Here is a 20,585-nt window from a genome sequence, read left to right as displayed (position 1 = left end):
ACCTACCTAATTATAAACCATATATTTTATAGAATTTATTTCAAATAATGAACTAAGTTCTAATTCTAACATAAATTCCAGTAGATTTATTTTTATTGCTAAATATAGTTAGTTTTAATAGTTAAAATAATTTTTAATTTTTCGTTTCAATTGGCGCTGTATTTTGTAAGGGAGTCGATACATGTTTTTATTCTTAAGATTACCCGCTTTTAAAATTGAAAAACACATGAGCTACATGAGCTACCAAAAATTTATTATTCATATTTTCACCACATGTCACCACTGTTTTATCCTTTGTCAAAGTTTGAAAACCCATCTGGCAATATTTTATTCGAGTTTCGTTGAATAATATACATACGTACCTACATTAGCGCACTTTTACGATCACAACGAAATGGCATGGCACCATTCGTCTCATTTTTAGCTATTATTATTTAGTGTGCATGAAAGAGCGAACACGCTTTTTGACACACTTGCTAATAACAGCTGTTGAACACGAGAAACAATGCCAATGACAGTGACGGAGTGTGGATTTTTTTATCATTTTTTGTTTTTAATTGAAAAAAAATGTTACCGGACAGCAAAGTGCCCATAACATTTTTTACTCCAAATGTGCTAAGGAAAAGCTGGTTAAAGTTTGTCGGGTACGTGCCGATACACGCTGTATATGAATATATATTTTTTAAGCCATAATATTTTTAATAACTCTTGACAGGCCAAGATGCCAAACGAAACGTCTGTAACCAAGTGGGTCTTCCGATGACCCCATGCTATTTCTTATTATATTCTTATTTCTTATATCTTTAAACTATAGAAATCCTAATTATTCAGTCAATTATTAATGGTAGCTCATGTATTTGCGCAGGAATACGTAAAATACTAAAATGATATGTCAAGTATTTAAGCTAATATAAGGAGGATAGTAATTTTGGGTACCACCTACTCCCCCAATTGGCTGCGGGATAGTTAACATACAATTTGTCTAAAAAAAAAGTCACCATCTGAATCTATTGAATCCTACAAATTAATATTAATATTAATTAAGGCGATGCACTACGTCGTGTAATATTTTGAATCAAGACGCTATCAATAACACACCTTATGTAGATGGCGATAAGGCTTAAATTCCCGCTTCACACCATCCACCTGTTTTGATTTATGCAAGAAAAAAACATGGCCAAAAAGTGCCTTTTATTTTATTTTGTGGATGTTCAGGCACAAATATTTTAATGTTTTTCGATCATTTTATAAATAACTTAATTTGCCACATTATACAATAAAACCATAACCGAAAATGGGTTAGTAAGTAGGAGATTTTGAACTTTAAAGCAGTTTTCATAAGCCTATACATTATTTTTTTCTGGGCTTATAAAAAGACTTATCTAAAAAATACTCGATTATTTCAAAGGCCAAGATGTATTCTACTCGCAGTATTTAATTAAAGCATCTGAAACATTTCTAGGCGACCAAATTTTCAAACCAAAAACACATGATTTTAAATTACTACGTGGTGATTTGTCTTATATGTATGTGGTATTGTTCTAGTTTTTAATTTATTTTATGTGAATGTTACATGTTTTACTAATATTGTTTCATATTTAGTTTATCAGTTTAATGTTATTTGAAGCTTTAAAAACTTAGTGTATAATTTTTGATAGCTCACTAGGTATATTCTGTTCTTATAATCCATGTAAAAACCTAACTGGGCGTAGAACCAAATCAAAATGACACGTGTTCCTTTTTTTCTAGCGTTTGACTGCATACTAGCCTAGACCTCATTCTAGAATGGAGGTTGACGGTGATAACTTACCGGAGCTGATCTGGTTCTGTGCGTTCATGGCGGCATGTTGCTCCGCCGCCTGCTGCCTGATGTCCAGGGGCTGCGCGTACCCCGAGGCCACCTCTACTCCGCCTGTGGTCTGCTGCTGCTGTTGCTGCTCCTCCAAGGAGGCCGTCTCCACGGCTCCCGAAGTTATCATGGAGAGACGTTTCTTCTGAGGACAACATTGTATTAAATATACATCTTAAAAACATGGCTTACAGCCATCGTTTTCAATTGAAGTTAGCCAGTTTTTTTACAGTATAGCAACTCCAATCGGGGTACATTTTTAGGCTGAAGATAGTGGGGAGGGGAAGGAGAAGAAGGTAATTAACCAGATCTAGTAACCAAATATGACTAAAGCCATTTCAAACAACGTTTTTTTATATTCTCAATGGTGGTCTTTCACCAGGATTCTTTTCTATAATTATTTTTTTTACGTGAGTACCACATAAATGTCCCAACCGTCTGGAACCTGTGAAACTATGGCATCCCGGGGATGAGGGGGAGAAGATGTGCGTAACTATTAGATATAGATCAGCCAACTAACCAGATTGGTCTCCTCCTGCTGCAGCCAGGACTGGTCCTCGCGGCTCTGATGCTGCTGTTTGGTAAGCTCAGCCATGATCCTTCTCTCCAGGACGGCCGGAGATTCCCGCCCGCACTCCTCGCCCGACTCTCGGTACTGCAAACACAACACACAATCAATCCACAAATTCCATCATTCGGGTTCATTCAATCTTTACCATTAGGCCGTTGAAATGATATCGAAAATATATTGAAAACCTAATATTATTAAAAAGATAATATTGATCAAGTAAGCAGGTTTTATGCTAGAACAAAGCAAAACTCTGCTGCATTGATATGAAATATGTCAATACATACATATCTGAAATGATTCTATTTAAAAACAAGATATCTCTCCCCACCAGCGTGAACCAATGGTCATGCAAGAGGAGATAAAACAGTCTATGCTGTCGGTAACGGAGATAGCCATCGGTAATGTAGAAATTAATGCTCGTGGATCGAGTTTAACTAACAATAGTTCATGGCCTAACTCGCTTGTTTCTATTACCCATGGATTTGGTAGCGAGTATTAAACAGTCTTTAAGTTTTTTCCTCCTTCTTTAGCCAACGTTTTGCCATCTGCCCTGATGATGGACACTGTAACGCTGTCCGAAACGTTGGTTAAAGAAGGAGGAAATGCAACACGGCACAATACCCCAAAAATAAATCACGATAGTTCTTTTGGCTGTGAAAATCTGAAACCCTATCAGTCTTTAGGTTTGTCATTTTCGAAATGCCAAGCTACCATAAATATTTTTGGTTGGGTCTGACAAAATGACGTTGCGATAGCTCCAATTAACAGAAATTATATCTGTGGAAATTAGGGTCTCAACGGCTCTGCTGTAATCAAATTTGCAAACTCCAAATCCAAAAGTTTAGCAGTGTAAAAGTCAATATAAACTAGTGATGAAAAATCGGGCTTAAATATTATGTCTTAAGAAATAATACTTCATATTTTAAGGGAACCCAAAAGTAACCGGAATTCTCTAATGGAGGTCAAGGCCCTTTCCAGTACAAACTTACGCACTCTAAGTGAGTGTCCCGCACGACAGTAGAAGTAAGTTTAGCCACGTTAAGCTAAAAAATGTTTTTTCACGATTTTTAATTAAAAATAAATTCCAGTTACTTTTGGGTCCCTCTTTCAATAGAAAAAACAAAGGACTCCCGTGGTCATAAATATACATCATGCAAACATAAATTTCTACAAGCAATATATAAGTTATCCCAATCCAATAAATATAAACAAACAACTCAAGTATTGACATTAAATTTAAAACATTTATGAAATTGGGATTACTATATTGCAAAAATATATTAAAAGGAATTAATAGGAATGAGGAAAATAGATGGATTAAAGAGGAAGTGGACTGGATGTTAAGTTGGCCAAGAAAAATAATAAATAACCAAGAGAGATACAAAAACACGACAACTAATCTAAAAATTATATATCAAATTCGTTGCGCCGAACAAAAAAGAAAATTTTAAAACGCTGAAAATAAAAATGTATGCGCTGTTTAAATCACAAACTTAAAAAAAAAAAAATAACACACCTTATCTACGAAAGAAAAATTGCACCAGCAAACATTTTGCCAACCCTCTACAGAAAGTAAAAGAAATAATAAACACGCCTATACACGTTGATATGTTTTTCATGCAATGTCACCTCCTCGTTCACGTTGCTTTTTGCAGCGGAGTCGTTTCCATCTTCGGGAGCAATCAGCGAGTCTTGTCGGCCCGACAGTCCCAATCTTTGGCTGCCCAGGACCTCCTTGCACCTCTGTTGGTATGCCATTGTGGGAGGGACGGGTGTTGCCACGTTTAGAACTTGCGCTCCCAGACTAATGTTGGATGCGGACGAATGGATAATGTGATCAGTTTGTTTTAACCCGACGGCAAGGCTATCAAGAAGATTCCCGTCTTGTTTAGCGGATATTTGCATTGCAACAGTTTGGACGTAAGAAAAGTGTTGAGGCGGCGGTTGTGTTTGACCCGACGGGTGATGTTGGATGTTGGGCGGCATCTGGTAGCAAGACATGGGCACTTTTACATTTGGCACGTGATTCATCCGACTCAAGTGTCCTTGTACACCCATGTACGGTTGCATCATTCTCGGTGAGCCTTGTGCATTGGGCGGTTGTTGCTGATTCGGGGCGTTCGCAGTTCTGTATTGACCGTGTTGCAACGGTCGTGTGTGATACGACTGCGTTACTGCGTTAGGTTGGTGGAAATAGCCACTTTGGTTTGATCGATTGAGGCCAGCTTTACTGGCTGCAATCGAAGCACACGATCGCACATTTTCACCACCAAAATCATAGATTTCTTCAATTAACGGAGGCTCGGAGAGCAGGCGATTCTTTTGCGTGTTGGCAACACTTGCCGCAAGACTGGCGTTCAAATTACTCTGGCCGAGGTATTGATTCATGTTCATCTGCTGTTGTTTGCCTAGCTGGTTAGGGTTTAGCATCTCTCTCTGTGTTAGTAAAGCAGGGTGGGGTATTTGCTGGCTGGAGTGGGTTTGGAAAGCGGCCACTTGGCCAGGGACGGAGAACTGTCTCTGCAAACTGCCCGTGTGAGACTGAGTCAAGTTTTTCTGAACACTCCCTTGACTCATCTTACGACCGAGACTATCGCAATAACCCGGCATTATTTTAGAATTACGTTCGAGAGAACCGATTCTTTTACCGTACGATTCGGGAGAGTTGGACTGACTGAAAACAAAGTTGTGAATGTGTGTGTTGCGCTCGAGAGATCGCACGCGACTGGCGTTATCCGAACTGTTGGAAAAGTGTCTCGGACTAGAAGGATTGCCACTCTGATTTGAATTTTGAGAGACAGAATCTGCGGAAGACTTATCGTGACCATCAGAATGAGAATTATTCCCGTCCGAAGTATTTTGCGGGACATTTTGCTGCTGCAGCGGCTGCATTTGTTGGCCCATTGCAAACTGATTCAAATTCTGCTGCGCGAGACCGGACTTGCTGGAATAAACTCCGGCGCTATTATTGCTCGCAATGCTCTGATCAAGATTGACCGAGCTTCGCCGGGAGTCGCTCGGCAGGGAAGAAATCTGACTGAAGTTACCGATGGAGAAATCACTACATGACGAGAGTGAAGCAGTCATTTGTATTTGCGGCGTGAGATTCTGCGACATATTACCTGCATCCTCCTTGTGTCCTATAATAACCTTTAAAATCTCGTCTTTTTCCATGGAAAAAGCCATGGGGTCCCGACTTAAGGTACCGGAGCTTGTAGAACTGATAGAATTGTTGGGATCTGACGGAAAAGAGATGGTAGTGATGGATTCCACGTTGATGGAATTATCTTCGCCGATGGGCATGAGATTGGGGCTTGCGGGGGTTTGAATTTGGGCAACGGGGTCGAGATGCTGCAGATCTTTGACGGCGAGAGAACTAGTTTGCAAGGAGACGTTGGGTTCGGGATTGAGGAGCATATTCTCGGCCTCCTTGAGGTCGGGGGTGTCCTTGAAGTCCACCGAGAGGGTGTTGAATACCGAGGCGGGAGTGGTGTAGGCCTGCGGGTCCAGGGGGCGCGCCTGGTTCTCGCGCAGCAGGTGGGCCAGCACCAGCGGGTTTTGCGCCACGATGTAGGTCTGCGCAGTAGCGCCGACACTCTGCATTGATGTTGAGTCCACTCCTGGAAATATTATGCCATAAAACATTAATTTAGAATCAAACAAATATGTAAAAAGCAGTCACATTGTGAATTACGATTGTAAAGGTCTATGTCTAAAGTTCAACATCGGTTTTTAAGAGGGGTTGCTAGGAGGTTAGGATTAGAAAGCGACATTTACTTGTATGATGAAATTGAACTAACTCTAAACCTTTTTCTTATTTCGAAGATCGTAAAATTAATAATTGTATTATTGATTCACCTACTTTCCCACAACTCATCCCTTTCAATATAATAGACTCAGAAATAATGAACTGATTTTCAATCTACACTCAACTAATTATTCACCACTATCCAGAATTTGTAGACTGGTCAATTCAAGACAAGAACTAGATTTTTTTGGAATAAATCTAAACAATTTATCACTAAGCAAGTGATGAAATATCATAATAACTGTTCAGAGTTCTACAAAGGTTTTCTATTTTCGTATGATTATTTCTCTCTTTGCTTTATCTATATACCCATCCTCTACTTATAATTTACATTATTCTTCTACAACGTGTTACTTGTTTTGTAATTTGATGGAGTTCCGTTAATAAATAAATTAGGGTAGTACTGACCGGTGAGGTTGGTATTGGGTCGGCTGGGTTTAGGGGGTGGTTGCTCTCCCCACGAGGCAGCCGCCACACGTCTGTTCTCCCGTCTCATGGCGTCCAGGGCGTTGGAGCGCTCTTCTTGGAGGATTTCACTGGAAAGAAACATGTTTATATTAATTTGCAGCAATTTATTAATTTCCTTTCCTTTAAAAACAGCATTAGACACATTGTGAGTACTGCACAAGACTGCTCCCACCGTCTGCAGCCAGTGGGACTACGGTATCCCCAATTACAATACGTTGTGAGGCTGAAGGGAGTATGAAATGAAGGAGATGGGTTAGAGGAAGATCGGGAAGTATCTATCTATTCATATCTGGTCACCAAATATGACTAAAGCCATTTCAATCAACGTTTCGATTCTGAATGGTGGTCTTTTATCAAAACAATTAACCACTCTGAGCATCGGACCAATTTAAGATTCTATCGGAACAAAACTACGATGGGGTGGACGTATATTTCTGTATTTCCTATAACTTACCATTCAAATTCATTGTCTTTACAATAATTACTCTTAATAAATTAATTCTTTTAAATATCTCTGATCATTATAAAACTTATTGAATAAGTTTGGCGGTCGCCTCCGTCGTGGGGCCTTCAGGGAACCAAAGGGGAGTGGACTCTTCTGTCATGGGGCCTACAGGGAAACAAGGAGGAGTGGAGAGGAGAGACAAAGTCCTCTTCCATCATGGGGCCTTTAGGGAACCAAGGGGGATTGAAGAGGAGAGATGAGACCTGGGAACACGCGTCGCACACTAGAAGACATAGCCACGTATACAATGACAACCCTGGTGAACTTTATAAAAGGGACCGGGAGACTGTTAAAGGAATGAGGTAAAATGGGAGAGGGAACAATGGGCCTATGGCCTAAGTAAAGATTTGATTGAGCTCTGTGTGGTAGAGGAACGGAGCAGGACGGGAAGGACTAAGAACTGGAGACTAATGGTGAGGACAGAGAAGAACGGCACTCACTGTAAGGTCTCCTTGAGTTCGTGGGGGTTGGGGCGGTGTGAGGGCTCGTAAGCCCAGCAGCGGGACATGAGGCTGTAGACGCGGGGCGGGCAGCGGAGAGGCAGCTGAAGCCGCTCTCCGTTTTCGATCTTCCCGATGACGTCGTTATTCTTGACGCCGCTGAACGGCTTCACTCCCAGCATCAGGATCTCCCACATGCACACACCTGCAATGTTCAAACTTCATTATACTGCTCATGTTGGTTCCATCACAAAATAGAACACCGACAAAACAGAACATCGAAGAAAAATGAAGAAGAGTAAAGAAAAAAAGATAACCCAACCAAAACTATTATTTTATAAGATTTTGTTTTGTCACTGTTCTGTTTTTCAGGTTATTGAAAACTTTATTTACTAAACATAATAGTTCCACTTCTTCTAGTCTAATATATTTCTAATATTTATCACATAGTTTAGAACTTTCTTTAAATATATGCTTAGGATGGGTTGTTTCGCAGAATTGAAACAATTCATAAAATTTCTAAGTTCATTTTCAAGTTCCGCGAAAGTTCTATTCAAGTTGTATTATTATTTCAGTTCTGTGGAACTGTGGGTATCGATTCTCCAATCCAGGCCGATCGCAATCGCCGTCGAAAGTACATACATTGGTCAACATTCTTATTATTGAGTTGCATTGAAGGTACATACTTACATACGCCAAATGTTAAAAGTCATTCCACTCGAATAACGAGTGGGTCGAACCAGTTGTTGTTTACTCCTATTTATGTAGTCTAATATTTTCTTTCTGTCTTGTACAGTGTCTTTATTGTAATGCAGTTTGTCTATTGTATTGTACTTGTATTGGTAGTACAACAGTTGTTAATTTAAGTAAATTATTTCTCCTCACCAAACATCCAGACGTCCGAGGAAGTGGTGAAACGTCTAAAGTTGATGGATTCAGGAGCCATCCACTTGATGGGCAACTTTCCCCGGGACGCCTTGTAGTAGGACTGATCCTCTACCCAACGGGAAAGTCCAAAGTCCGCAAGCTGGAATACAAAGATAGAAATATAATATTTTGTTCCCTTATAACCACTCAAGCGATAGCTATCTAAATTTTGGAAGCTGTAGGAATATTATTTCTATGAATTAAAATGAATTTATTTTGAACATACCGCAAATAGCCAATATGCTCAGTCACTCGCTTAATTAAGCTTCTATCAAATACCATAAGATGACACTAATGTTCGTCCCATTGAATATTCTAGTAAATGTTTTGTAAAGTGATGTCTGCATGTAGAAGACATCTAAAAATTGCATTTTTTTACCAAATTTTGAGCCATCACAAAGAGGATGAACTGCCAAACAACTCGGTCTTGGCACACACTTCTTGCCTCATTCACATTCATACATCGTCTCACACATACTCTTCTATTATTCTGACTCTTGACATAGCCCTACACAAGTATCTGATTTACTCGATCGTGCCATGTTTTACGTCATTACGCTTACATCAGCCTTGCACTCTTTGCGGATCTCCACATTTCTCACACGATCATACATGGTTTTACCACACATACGCCTCAGGGATCTCATTTCTACAGCATTCAGTCATTTTTTAATGTCTGTGACTATAGTAGACCATAAACAATATTCAGAAATAGAAATATTCAATGTTGCCCCAAATAAGTACAAGGCACTTTCGGTAACACACAGAATTCGCGCATTTATAAACGGAACAATCAAAATTTTATAAAAAACTAACTAAACATCACGCCGTTTCCTCACAGGGATAGGCAGAGAGGACGGACTGCCAAACAACTCGGTCTTGGCACACACTCCTTTCCTCATTCACATTCATACATCGTCTCATACATATTAAAGTAGTTAACAATAATATTCAATGCCCAGAGTTGCTAAACAAGATTCCATTCAATGTACCTGCGCGTTCAACACGCTCTTGTGTCCTGTTCAGGGTTGATCAAAGCAACACGAACTCTAAGCAGAATTCTTGCCTGAACAGACTATGCAATAATTACAATAGCGTATTATCCAAGGTGGATATTTTCAGTTGCGAACTTACCAAATACAAGAGGTCCACAAAAGAATATTTCTCCAATGGTTTGTGAATAATGTCTGTGTCTCTATTGTTTATATCTCTATTATGATTTATATCTACAACCTCTCTCCATGGCTATAAATGTATTGTTTTGTAAATTTTTCGTTTTATATAATCTTTTGTTTTGTATAAATTTTTCAATTCATATTCCTTTCTCACAAATTTAAATAACTTATTCCATATTATGCTGTCTTAGTTAAAGTCACAAGGAGAAAATCCATAATTGGTTTCATTTTATTATATAATACTTATGTACAAACTGATTAAATTTAAACTGTCGTTTTTCCGAAAAATGAATGAATAAAATAAATACTCTTCTATTATTCTGACTCATTACTCATTTGACATTAATTTTTTTTTTTTTTATATAACCTAAAAATCTGGGTTTAGTGGTAATATATGTGGATTCGTTGGCTTTACACCACAGCAAGCATCTTATATGTTTTCGCATTAATATTCGAAGAGATGATTTTTTTTATTGAAAATATTTTAAATCTCCTCGATTTATAAAGAACTAACATTTAGAATTCAAGAGCTATACTGCCGTGGTAAGTAAAATACAGTGTATTCCTTGAGATTCAAAGAACACACTGTATTTTTAACATGGCAGTATAAATGTGGACACAATTGAGCCACTTTACGAGACAGAGATGGTACAAAAGGGGACTAAAGGTTTGAAGAATATTTATTATCTATTGCAGACCCAACCTCTCCTCGCAGAGCTTCTAAATCATAATTGATTTTTGTTCGGCCCATTGAACGTTTTCCTTCTGGAACTGCTGTCAGTATTTTATGCAAAACTCTTGCTAAGCTACCACAAAAGTATAATAAATTAAGATACTCGAATGATCACCGTTAAATCAGTTTTCCTCGGTATTGCATAGTAAAATCAACCCACAAATAAAAAGGTGAACATGTACGGTACCTTGACACAGGTGGGAGAGCTGACTAGTACGTTCCTTGCGGCAATGTCTCTGTGGACAAACTTCTTGCTCTCCAGATAGCTGAGCGCGGTGGACAGCTGGTAGGTGTACAGCAACAGGGATGATAACTCCAACCTGGAATATTACAATTGTATGGTAAAATGATTAATGCTTGCACATGGCTTGAAAAATCTGCCCAATAAAATTAAGATCTTTAGGGCACCAGGTCAGGTGGGAATGACCTACTAGTGTTTCAATGGAAGATGCTCAAAGGAACTTGGGCAAGGGAAGGGAAACTTAGTAAGGGCACAGCTGAGGAACATGCAATCAACATTTGCACTCGGTTGATTCTAGGATTCAATAGCTTTGTTGTGGAGTAATTTTCCAGCCTCTGCGAATTCTCCCTCTTCATGACTTCCCGTCATCAGATCGAGCTGAAACACAGCGGATAGGCTCATTGTCGATGACAATGCACTCTATCAACTTCTGGTGGCACTCATGACGTGTGATGGAAAAATATGTTTTGTTTTTAATTGAAAAAAAAAATTTCACCAGACAACAAAATGACATCTAGATTTTTGACTCCAAAGATGCTCAGGAATCACTGGATAAAATCCTTGGAGTAAGTGCTGTTACACACTATATATATATATATTATATATCCACGTTATTTATTTATTTATATATACGCCTAAAAAGGCTTTTACATAGAAGTTATACATGATGCAGTGTACATAGGAGAATATGTATTATACAGGAGATATTGACAGTAAATAGATGTAATCCATTTTAAAGAAGGTACAAAATACACACTTGTAAAATTGTGATTGCAAGTATGATGAGAAAATATTAAAAAATATGAAGCAATATTAGTAAAACGTAAGAGTAACATAAAGTAAAAAAGAAATTACAACAACACTACATATAAGACAAATCATTAAAACTAATTTACCAAAGCTACTCTAATTTCTAGGATTCGACAAAGTGTTGGTATAGATTGTGCTTAATTCTATAAATGGAGTCAATAAATAAATCAATAGCACCCCCATACTTGTTGCCCAGATCATGTATCCTATTGGTCAGTGAGTGTGTCTGATAGTTGGTCGAGTATGTATTACAGAAGGATGTTATATTTTGTCTTGTATTCCTAGTCGGCACATGTAGTTTAATAGTGGCAAGGATGGCAGGACTATCAATTAAGTTGTTAATGACTCTGTGTAACACAACCAGGTCTGAAATAATTATGTTGCATACCGATGGGCATTCTGTTGGAGATAAGCCCTCATCTCTCCCAGGGTGGCCAGCTCCATGACTATCCAGATAGGGGGAGTGCTGCATACTCCCACCAACCCGATGATGTGCGGGTGGGAGAACTGCTGCATTATATCTGCAAACAAATCAATACATTACTCGTAGATAGTGGTGCAGCCACTGCAAGCCACAGATACTAGCAAACAGTACCGGACGTGTCTATCAAAAACAATGGAATTCGCAACCCTCGACTCGGAGGAGCCATACCTCTTCACCTTCTTTGCTTACTCTTGTTTCGTTTATTCATACCTTTATCTTGATTGTTAAATGTAAAACACAGATCTGGAAACTAGTGGTATGAGTGAGAAATTATTAATAAGAATAAGAATTAATTCTGGAATGTATGCAGGGATAGTGCAATGCAATAAATTTCATATTTTGAAATAATATATAAAATTATTTATTTATTTATTTTATTGATTTAACCGGTCAGCAACGTAAGCAGATATACACGATAAAATAACGATAGCAGTCAAGTACAATAAGCGTGTTTACATGTCAACGCGTGTCTCTCCATAGAAATCGTTCTTACTCCGTTATTATTTTAGTTACATCCCTCAAACAAAAACTAAAAGGTCGATTATAGATCAAGCTACACATCACTACCAAGTTGTCTATGGAAATACAAAACAGGAATCTGCTGACAGTCGCATAATTGACACAACATTTTTACCCGCGCAAAATGTCTGCCGGTAGCGCCGCGCGCTTCACATATTAAATTTTTATAAAATATTTTTATATGAAATGATAAAAAAATGAGGTGATAAAAGTGTTTATTACACATATATACAATAGAATAAATATTTTTGTTTACATAATCTGTGATTTTAGTACCATTTTCACCTAAAAACATGACGTGAGTCATTTTTAACCTATTTTTAATGTTTGCGTTCTAAATTTTAATATTTAAAAATGCTAATATATAATAATTTGAAAGCTTATTTTGTAACTTTTCTAAAACAGTTTTTACTATTCGGCTACGTTCAGAAATGTTTCATTTATAGAGCTTTAATTGTGAAGCGGTAATAACAAAAAGTTTTCGTAAAATGTCATTTCGTTAAAGACAGTTAAAGTGCTTACATGGCGATTTTCGGAGGGGTTAAAGATACATGTGGTTTTTTGTGATATTTCACCCTCCATGCTAGGGATGACCCTATGTTGGTGAATTTTACAGTTTGCAGAATAGAATCTATACATTACTATAATATAAAATTGAGAAATAAGAAAAATGATGTATAGCTAGTTTGGGTTGCAAGAAGAGGATGGAGAAGTTAGAGAATTATAAGAAGATGAAAAATTTGAGAAATTATTAGTAAATAGATCACATTAATTAATTATGTACATACTAAGTTAGGGAATAAGGATATATTATGTTTTGTCTGAAAGGTGATTAAATTGATAGAGTCTAGAATGAATGGGTATTGTAGTTGTAACGTATTCCGTGTGTAAGGAATCCATTTAGAATTAGAATAAGAAAAATAATAATAATACATAGATAGGCACAAAAATGCGGAATTTAAGTGAAAAAAACAGATAAACACAAAAATGTGTGTAAACATCCATTTATGGAGGATATTTGGACATCTCCCATCTCTGGAGGGCCATCAGGGGGACTCCATCCAGGCAACCATGGCAATGATGATTGTGTTATTTGATTGGCGTAGTCTGCGCCATAAGCTTCCCATGTGGTGGCGGAGAAGCGCTCTGAAAGAGTGCACTTGTCCCTCTCAATGGGGGCACTGGGGGTTCAGGTGGCGCAGGGACAGGATTTCGGGCTGCTTCAGATAGCAGATACCTAAATACAGTGGATACTCACAAGCCTCCTCCAGGAACTTCTCGGCAGTGGCGAGGTCTGCGTCTATCTTGCAGGTCTTGACGGCCACAGGCAGGATGGCATCGTGGCCCACGGTGGCCAGCGGGGGTGCCGGGGGGCCCCCCTCTTTGCTCTGCTGGCGCTGCAGGGCCAGGTGCTTGCGCAGGGACGGGTGGTTGGGCTGCTTCAGACGGCAGATACCTGGAAACATTGTGACAAAATTATGATAATATTCATCAGCATGTCTTCGGCAAATTTCCCACACAGTTTTTAAGCAAAACGTACCTGCAAAATGTTCTATCGCCATGGGACAAAATGTTCTATCGCCATGGGACAAAAATGTTCTATCGCCACGGGACAAAAATGTTCTATCGCCATGGGACAAAATGTTCTATCGCCATGGGACAAAAATGTTCTATCGCCATGGGACAAAATGTTCTATCGCCATGGGACAAAAATGTTATATCGCCATGGGACAAAATGTTCTATCGCCATGGGACAAAAATGCAATCTGTCCTTGAAGATGAATTGCCGGGGCCGACTGAGATTTTAAGGCATTTGTATCTCGACTTATTTCTGAGATTTCTCTACCCGAGGGAGCATGGCTACTACTCGTGGCTCTATTCTACCAACTTTCTCTTGGGTATGCTCGGAATGAACCATCTACGGGTCACACTTCTTCAGACTTGATTCGTGGATGGTTCGAAAAGACAACTATCACAGAGAGCTTTAATTTCTATGTTCCTGATGGTTAACTTCGTCACCGACAGCATAGGCAGTTTTATCTCCCGGCCTGCAGAACTAACTTGCCAATGTTCATGCCGGTGGGGAGAGCTATCAATGAAGCAGAGTTTAAACGACAAGCTTTGTTGCTACTGTTATAAAATCTGCTTTTATATAAATTTATTGAAATTGTATTTTGTTATGTTTTTAAAATAAATAAAATGATTGTTTATTGTCAAGTGCCAAGCGGTCAGTACAGGAAGGTCTATGTCAGACACTGGATGATAAGTTATTGATGATGAAAAAATTTTTACCTTTGTGCACATCGCCAAACTGCCCTTCTCCTATGATGCCGGTCAACTCCACCTGATTCCTGACTAGCTCATAGTCCCGAACTGCAATAAAAAAACTCATTTAATTTATTACACATAATAACTTCAACAAAATACACCAGACCTGGGAAATCAGGAATGAAACTTGGGCATGTGCCTTACCCAAAATAATATCTCTAACTTGATAAAAAAATAGTACTTTGTACAAACTCAAAACATCAACAATATTTTCAGGACAAAGTTATGGAGTCATATGATTTGCAATGAAATAATCTTCTATCTATTTATATAAATAATTTTTTTCAATTTAAAATTAAACAATAACTTTGTAAACATCACTTATAGGTAAATACTTAATGTCGACCGGGTTTCGCTACAACCGTAGCTTCATCAGGACAGTATAAGATGAAGTACCATCATGTAATATGTTTGTTCTACATTGATGTCCATTATTAAATGACAAAATGGTTTAAAAATTCTATAATTATTTTAATTGTTTGACCTGAGAAACCATTTTGCATTTTCAATGCATTTTGAAAATAGGTATTTTGCATTTTGCATTTGAAATGCTTTTGTAAAAACCATTTTGCATTTTGCATTTTCAAATGGAAAAGTTTTGACCCATTTCCATTTTGCATTTCAAATGGTTTTGGGTACCCATTTTGCACATCTCTGGTTATTACCAACAGCATTTATCTTGGGAATGCTGGGTGTATGCAGCCTTAGTTCCAGAAGGGATGTTGCATTACTCCTGATGGCGTATAAGCTTCTAAACGGTTTAGTATCAATACCAGACATTCTGGCTAAAATAGGATTTTATGTCCTGGATAATTTTGCGCGAGGCCGCCAACATAGGCTTTTGATTCTTCCTAGGTGCAGAACTATCTTACCAATTGTGATGCCCTTGGGAAGAATCACTAGGTTAATTAACTGCCTAGCAGGAAATGTGAATATTTTCCACATGTCCTACAACGTATTTAAACGTGAAATATTATTATTCAATACTTAACATTGTAAACCTAAATTTGAAACTTTTTTCTTTGTCCCACTTGTAAATGTACCTATTTGTTATTCACTTTTTTGTAATTGTTAATTATCGATATTGCAATGTTCTGGTTCATACTGTTTTTGCAAATAAACAATAAATGTCACCTGTGACAGGTAAAAAAATGTTTTTTTATAACGGCGCCATCTGTTGGACATAAAAGCAACGTGTGCTTTTGTTGCTCTATCTGCACAGACAGTCTGAGCCACAGTAACACGTGGCAGGGTGCAGATAGTCATAAATTTGAATAATGAAGTGATTTTATTAAAACACAAATAACTTTGTTTACATCAGTTTATTATATACAACCTCACACTGTATACTTACTCCCGATGAGGTGAACTTCGTTCATGAAACATGTAGAGGTTGTTCATAATAAAGTGATGTAAACAAAGTTATTTGTGTTTTAATAAAATAAATAATGGCATCACAAAGTGATAAGCTTTCAGAAGAAATTTTCTTCAAAAAATGAATGAAGTGATTATTACTGCCATCTGTTGACAAATGGAGAATAATTCGAATGTCGGGGCACAAATGAAATGTGCCCAGAATTTGGCAATTTGTGAAAACACTCTCGGTTTTCACACTCCGAAGCCGTATCGGATGAACGGATTATTTGCTCATACGCTCAGCTCACGGCTCCTGTTCAATTGAGTCGACTCTTTGAGCGGTACGAAAATATTAGGCTGGTACCGTGGCCCCCGTTCTTAACATATTTCGACCGGGAAAGGTAGTTCTACCCGTTCGGACGAAAGATGCTTAACGGTGGGAAGGGTAGTTCTACCTTTTGCACCGCCCTCATTTCAATGGTAGAAAAGTCGGAATATTCAATGTTTTTATTTGAATATTATATACCAATCTCTTTGTCCCAAGGTCCCAACTATTTGTACATAATTATCGAATCGTAATGCAAGTCTTTTTTTAATATTTATCTTCGTGCCTTTCATTTACATCGGTATTCCAACAAAAGGATAGTATGTATATTATTTGTTATTGTAATAATTCAATTCCTGGAATGAGGGTTTTTAAGACTGTGAAACCCAATTCGAATCTCTATCTCTGTTCCGCCCCACTCAACTCCTATGTGCAAGCGAGCGGGAGATGTCGGGCGTATTTAAAGAAAGCAGGTATGGGCAAATACCGATAGGCGGACCGTAATAAACATATTACAAGGTTAATTGAGTTGCATTTCAAATAATATTCGATTTTCTTTTAGTTCTTTTATAGCTTGGGTCTGCTGAGGTACTGCGTAGAAATTTTTATTAAAATATTTTAACTATTTTCGAAGATATAGCGATTTCAAACAAATTAAAGATGTTCACGCGGGACCGTTATTTTCGCCCAACCGATCAACCGCCCAATCACTTCCCGATGCCATTGACTGGCCGAATAACCTTAGTACCAATTTATATATAACTTGAATAGTCTTACCAGCTGGTGTTGAATAGTCTCCGTCTTCATCCACAATCTCGGCGTAGTCCTCGGACAGCATGGTGCCGGTGTTGCCAGGACCTGGTCCGTTGGACGCATTGTTTTCTGGAAGCATTAACAGACAAAAAATCAGTCCAACGCCACAATAAATTCAATAGTCCAACTACATGGCAGAGCAGCAAGATCCTATAGTAGTAAGAACTATTGGAGCCGGGTTTATGCTTCAGCACATTTTAAAAGACAATAAACAGCTGATATCAACCCCGTGGCGTTCAAATATTTTGTATTGGACAAAACAATTCCAACTTCAGTCTTGAATTATTTACTCGAAAACGATAGCACATAACAACTTTGTTTTTTACATTAAGGCCATGGAAAATAATTTCCATCGTGTCCTGTCATCTTTGAGGATGCTGTGTGGAGGGTCTTTTTAAGGAAAGGAAGGAGGGGAAGATCTGGAAAGGAAAACGGTATGAGGAATGGGTGGGAATCTGGGGGGGGCAGGGTTTGACGTATAAATAGGTATTTCCAACTGGGGTTGGAAAAAATCTACGATTCTAATAAGAATGTATATTAACACTACGCTTTGTTGACTGTGTTATTTCAAAATCGATTAGAACAGTAATGTTTGTTTTTTTTTTATTTATTTTTGGAATAACTTAGTGAGTAAAACCTCAAATTGTAATATTTAATTATTGATACGAATTGAATACGGTCACATCTTGGACTCAGTACATAAAGATAGTTGCCAATAAAAATGTGCGGTGAGAAAAATGAAGACAATGTTGGTAGTTCTTATTCGAAGTATGATACAGTATATGACCGAAGGAGATAGGGTCCCATTAGCTTAGTTGATAGAGCGGACCCCGGCAAGGCAAGAGTCCTGGGTTCGAGTCCTAGATGTGACCATATCCTTTTCTGTTTCAGATTTTCATTAAGGAATCGCTAATATTGTCTTCATTAAGTAATGTTTGTATTGCTTTGTTGACGGTGTTATTTCAAATTCGTTTAAAAACAGTAATGTTTGTATTGCTTTGTTGACAGTGTTATTTCAAAATCGCTTATAAACAGTAATGTTGGTATCGTTTTTGAATGGTTATTGCTGTTAAAACTATAGAGCTGTACAAAATGTTGACTTATAAAAAGCGTAACATGACTAAGCCTTGAAAAAACATACATAGGTGCTGTATCGATGTACAATATATTATTATGTAAGTAATACTTTTACTGTAATGATACGGAGAAAACAAAACTTACCTTTGCACGGGCACGGGTAATGCTTCAATATGCCGGCTTGGAAGGAACAAACGTCAAGGGTTAGTTAGTTAGTTATGATGTAAACATGAAATGATATGTTATGCACTGTTAGATTATGACAAGATAAGGTTTATAGGGAGACTGTCCCGGTTATTGGTACTCACTCGTTCGGTTCCAAAGGGAGGTGCCCGTGTTTGAAAATAGCCGGCAGTACCCGTCTATGAGATCCGCTAGACTCTCTGCCACCTAGAAAAACAAAAAAATATATAAATAACTTATAACCTCATTTACTGACAAGCTAATATTATGAAGTGTGCTGTGCATGTTTTACAAGTATTTTAATGGAGTTTTCTAGGGAGAACTGCCGGAGGTCGCGGGTTTGGATTACGGCATTCACAAATATTTCATATAAATTTATTTTATTTCCCAAGTAATTCATTTGCAGCACGTTCCAGAGTGTTAGATACTCTCAGTATCGCCCTGGTTTAAGACCGCTATTCAGAATTGAAAAGTTGCTTGAAATGACTTTAGTTGTGTTTGGTGACCAGATCTGAATAGCCAGGTATTTCCTCACCTTCCTCTTACCTCCCCACTACCTTCTGCCTCACAACATACCCCAATTGGGGATGGTATAGTCTCATTGGCTCATAAAAAATAAAAATAAAATTGATTCTCTGACAACATCCATTTACAGTTGATTAAGCAGCATGCGAATGAGTCAACTCTCAGACATGTTCAAATGTTTAAAAGTTCTCCATCGTTGCACAAGCAACGTTTCTGGCTTAATGATGGTATTAGGAGGTTTTCCAATATTGTCAGATTATCCTTAACAATGGAATTTTTGTTCTTTCAATCATTTATTTTGTTTAAACACATGGAATGAGCTACCGACACATGTCTTTCCACTGTCATTCAATCCAATACAGAATTTTAAATCTTTCCTACGAGCCATTCATGTACTCTAGAGGCTGAAAGAATACGTCACAAGATTCCCAATTGTTTCCAACAGTCTGGACCCAATTGGACCATGGCATTCCCAAACGGGATATGTTGTGATGTTGAGGGCAGTGGGAGAGTAAGGAGATGGGGAAGAGGAGTGTGGGGAAGTAACTGACTCTTCAGAGCTAGCCACCAAATAGATTCTGAATGATGGTATTTCACCAGGGCGACACTGAGAGTATCTTCTACCCCGATGTATTCTTACCTGTACGGTAGGACAGGTGAGCGCCAGGGTGTCCTGGGCAGCCCTAACCCTCAGCTGCAGCACCCCTTTGCACACTGCGGGCTGGGCGTTCTCACAGTCCCCTCGCAGGGTCCTGACGGCTTCTACATCCTCGAAGGAGGCCACCCTGGTGTACTCGGGAGCGCAGCCCGCCCTGTGCGAGACGTATGACACACCTAAAAAATAATAACACTTATTACTTTACATGTTGAGTAACAACAAGAAAATATGACTGTGCATGGAAGCAACACCAAAAGGCAGACCGAGGAAGAGGTGGATAGACGGCGTGGAAGAGGATTGGAGCAGGACAGGACGGAAGGTGAATGGCAAGGTACCGCAGACCGTAGAGAACATTTTGTGCAGGAGGTAAAATCCCACCCTGGGCTGTACTGTAGTTTCATGACGGTAATGGACAATGAGAACAGAAACTAAACCTTTATTAATTCCCGGGGACTTTTGAGATTTTGTCATCAACTTACAAATGATCTGTAAGAATCATGATTCATTTAGTAAATGGTAGCAGAAGTCAGGGACGCTCGAGGAAGACGGTCAGGTGAACCGGGTACTTGAGTCGGGCCATGTCAAGAGTCAGAATAATAGAAGAGTATGTATGATACGATGTGCGAATGTGAATGAGTGTGTGTCAAGACCGAGTTGTCTGGCGGTCCGTCCTCTATGCTTCAACTGCGGAGAAACAGCGTGATGGTTAGTTAGTTAGAGATTAATTTTTAAATAGAATCGCTGTTTTTTAACATATCCCAAAATGAAATACTGTTTTTTGAAAGCAGAT

The 20,585-nt window shown here is 38.5% G+C and overlaps 1 protein-coding gene across 1 annotated transcript in view; it reads right to left on the bottom strand.

Annotated features, from left to right (window-relative positions):
- Nucleotides 1–20,585, bottom strand: part of Fak (protein tyrosine kinase 2 Fak) — a 69,644-nt gene that overhangs the window by 14,173 nt on the left and 34,886 nt on the right. Inside the window, exons 8-21 of the mRNA XM_089648955.1 lie at nt 19,778–19,971; nt 18,738–18,819; nt 18,574–18,609; nt 17,317–17,421; nt 14,823–14,903; nt 13,789–13,986; nt 11,916–12,048; nt 10,664–10,796; nt 8,527–8,668; nt 7,642–7,846; nt 6,637–6,764; nt 4,050–6,040; nt 2,370–2,504; nt 1,811–1,994 (exon numbers count right to left, since the gene is read on the bottom strand). Of these exons, the coding sequence (XP_089505081.1) occupies nt 1,811–1,994; nt 2,370–2,504; nt 4,050–6,040; nt 6,637–6,764; nt 7,642–7,846; nt 8,527–8,668; nt 10,664–10,796; nt 11,916–12,048; nt 13,789–13,986; nt 14,823–14,903; nt 17,317–17,421; nt 18,574–18,609; nt 18,738–18,819; nt 19,778–19,971 (3,747 nt within the window). The remainder of the gene's footprint in view (nt 1–1,810; nt 1,995–2,369; nt 2,505–4,049; nt 6,041–6,636; nt 6,765–7,641; nt 7,847–8,526; nt 8,669–10,663; nt 10,797–11,915; nt 12,049–13,788; nt 13,987–14,822; nt 14,904–17,316; nt 17,422–18,573; nt 18,610–18,737; nt 18,820–19,777; nt 19,972–20,585) is intronic.

The sequence above is a fragment of the Hesperophylax consimilis genome, chromosome 28, assembly GCF_061612785.1.
Source record: "Hesperophylax consimilis isolate HC1 chromosome 28, BYU_Hcon_1.0, whole genome shotgun sequence".
Classification (NCBI taxonomy): domain Eukaryota; kingdom Metazoa; phylum Arthropoda; class Insecta; order Trichoptera; family Limnephilidae; genus Hesperophylax; species Hesperophylax consimilis.
Note: the sequence above shows the minus strand (reverse complement) of the source record. Positions and strands in the feature narration are given on the sequence as shown.